General features: G+C 32.6%; 1 protein-coding gene across 2 annotated transcripts in view; it reads left to right on the forward strand.

Annotated features, from left to right (window-relative positions):
• LOC106878636 (QRFP-like peptide receptor) overlaps positions 1-3,159 on the forward strand; it is a 114,729-nt gene extending 111,570 nt beyond the window's left edge. For both annotated transcript variants that reach the window (XM_014927913.2, XM_014927912.2), the window contains one exon: positions 1,594-3,159. In XM_014927913.2, coding sequence (XP_014783399.1) covers positions 1,641-2,705 — 1,065 coding nt within the window. In that variant the 5' untranslated portion in view covers positions 1,594-1,640 and the 3' untranslated portion in view covers positions 2,706-3,159. The remainder of the gene's footprint in view (positions 1-1,593) is intronic.
• Positions 3,160-3,259: the final 100 nt, after the last annotated feature.

A 3,259-nucleotide genomic window follows, 5' to 3' on the forward strand; every position in this document is an offset into this window, starting at 1 on the left:
ATATATATATATATATATATATATGTGTGTGTGTGTGTGTGTGTGTGTGTGTGTGTGTACGCAATTATCAGCCTCACGAAGAGTTTTGTCCCAAAACGTTAGACTTTGCTTTTCCTCTACAACAAAATCATGCAGTGAACTATGTATACTTAATAGTAACCACTATCAGTAGTTCGGTCGGAATTTCATTAATTCACGCCATGGATAGTAAGTATTATGCGTGGAGAAAAAGTCAATATTTATATTTTATGATTCTCGTAAACATAAAATACTAAATAAATAAACACTATCAGTTCCATCTCACAAGATTTAATACTGGTCTTTGTGGAGACATATTAATACAGTTCCAGAAGAATGTCAAACTGAAAATTCGAAAAAGAAAAAGAAGAAAAATGCGAAGCGCCATCCTCTCCATCGGAGATCAATTAAATTGGAAGAAATGATATAAACGATTCCAGATCTGATCAGTGATTCTGATGTAAGAGCAAACCATGTTTGATAAACGATGCGAATGTTCAATAAAATGTTATTTGTCAACATAATGGAATAAATAAATTTGAAGTAAGATAGGAATTGTATTTATTTGTTTCTACAGTTCCGACATGTCTACCAATAAGTTCCACTGTATCTCGTGCGTCCGTTTCTATTTTATTTATCTTTTAATTGCAACCGAATTCCAAAAGAATTAATCATACAAATATATTCTGGAAATGCATCGTATAATAATAATAATAATAATAATAATAATAATAATAATAATAATAATAATAATAATAATAATAATAATAATAATAATGATGATGATGATGATAATAATAATAATAATAATAATAATAATAATAATAATAATAATAATAATAATAATAATAACAAACCTTTCTACTATAGGCACAAGGCCTGAAATTTTTGTGGGAGGGGGATTATTGATTACATCGACCCCAGTGTTTCACTGGTACTCAATTTATTGATCCCGAAACGATGGAATTACCAGCCCAGGAAGTTTGAATGGCAAGCTTGTCCGCGTCAGAGTTTGACCTGAGATCGCAAAAGAACCGGAATAAATAGCTAAAGGCATTTTTCGACGAATAATTATAATAGATAGTTTTGTTGCTAAGGGATTTTAATTTCTTTTCAATGTTTAACATATCACGTGAGAAGACGCCTCATTAAGTAATATATATCCATATTATATATATGTATAACATAATATCTATCTATCTGTGTATCTCTCTCTATATATATATGTATATATACACACACACATACGTACATATACGTGATACAATGTGTATATATACGCATACATATATATATAATACACTTATGTTCATATATGTATATATATATATATATATATATATATATATATATTCATTCGTGTAGTTGTTAGAGCGAGATCGATTCCATTTATGTTGCAATTAATCGACTTAATTATTTATATGATCGATAGTTTTTTTTTTTTGCTAATAAAATAACGAAAAAAAAAAATCAGCACACACCTAATATAACTTTTTGCCTTAATCTTTCTATGTTTTTGCATTTATTTTTTGAATATATTTCTCACTATTATAAATTTTATTTTCTTTATTACAGGCGCTGACTTTTCTAATAAAAACCCATCTCTCAACTCTCCAAGGAACATGCTTTCTGTCCTGGAGATATACGAAAGCCTGCCATCATGGCCGTTTCTGATGTTGTTTATACTTTATATCTGCGTGGCTGTTACCGGAAACGTTGCTGTTATCATTGTTGTTGTATCCCGGAAATATATGAGGACTCCCGCAAATTTATATATATCTTCCTTGTCGTTTGCCGATCTAATAATTGCTCTTGTAGTCATTGGCAACACTGCGAAAAGCTTCAGCAAAATATATTTAGAGTATAGTATATACCGTTGTGTATTGGTTCCATATTTCGAAGTGGTGGCCATATCAGCAAGTGTGTTGTCGTTAATGGCCATTACTGTTGATCGGTACCAAGCTGTTTTGCAAAAAAGAGTCAGTAAAACTCCTTTGAAATTCGCCGCCAAAATCGTTGGATTAGTCTGGCTGTCGGCCGTCCTCTATGGTCTTCGAGTCATCCCTCAGTTCTACAGCAAGCTGAAGTCTTCCGATGATACAGAACATCAGAACAGAACCAGCTCAAATCCCCCATCGAAAGATAACAACGCCAGGGATGAATTGTCTGACCACAATGGCAACACTTCAGGTATTCCCCGATGGTCATGTGACTTCTTCATGGAAGAAGACGAAACGGATATGGTATTCCGGTTTTTCGATTTTCTCATTCTCTTCGTTGTGCCTTTCATAGCAATGATCGTGATGTACGGACGCATTATATCAACCCTATGGCGAAAGAAAATACCCGTTGGTACCGGCCTTCGAAGAAAGCGAAGAGTCGCTAAGATGCTTCTGATAAGTGTTCTTGTCTTCATGATCTGCTGGGTACCGTTTTATGTGCAGGAATTTGTTGGTGACGGTATGATAATGACTGGAAAACATGTCGATAGAAATGTATTGGCAGCATTCCGAATAATATTCATTCTGGTTTCATTTGCCAACTGCTGTTTAAATCCGGTTATTTACGCCTATTATAACAACAATTTTCGATACGAGCTGAAATATATGATTAGACAGAAAAATAAAGATCAAAGACATAAACATACATTCCAAGTGACACCAACAAGCAGTAGAAACGGTATATGAAAGAGAATGGTAGACTTGAAATAACTTCAACATCACACAAACACACACACACACACACACACTCACACATACACATGAATAACAAAGGGTGTATACATAACAGTTGTTTAGCCAAATAGATGTATTGATTCCTTATAAATGTGTGTTTTATGTGTATACGATGTTTATATGTGAGATAGTGTGCCTCAGTTTATATATATACATACATATATAGATGCATACACACACAAACACACACACACACACACACACACACACACACACATATATATATATATATATATATATATATATATATGTATATACACACAATGAGTGAAAGAGTTGGATAGAGAGCAGGAAGCTTGTGCCCGCAAACAAACAAACATACACGCACACAACGCACAGATAACAAAGGAAATGTATGTTTGCATGTGTGTGCGTTTATATATACGTGCTTGTGCAGGTGTAAGTATGCCATATGTATATATATATATATATATATATATACATATATATATACACCATATGTATATATATATATATATATATATATATACATATATATATACATA

The sequence above is a fragment of the Octopus bimaculoides genome, chromosome 17 (assembly GCF_001194135.2).
Source record: "Octopus bimaculoides isolate UCB-OBI-ISO-001 chromosome 17, ASM119413v2, whole genome shotgun sequence".
NCBI classification, from domain to species: Eukaryota; Metazoa; Mollusca; class Cephalopoda; order Octopoda; family Octopodidae; genus Octopus; species Octopus bimaculoides.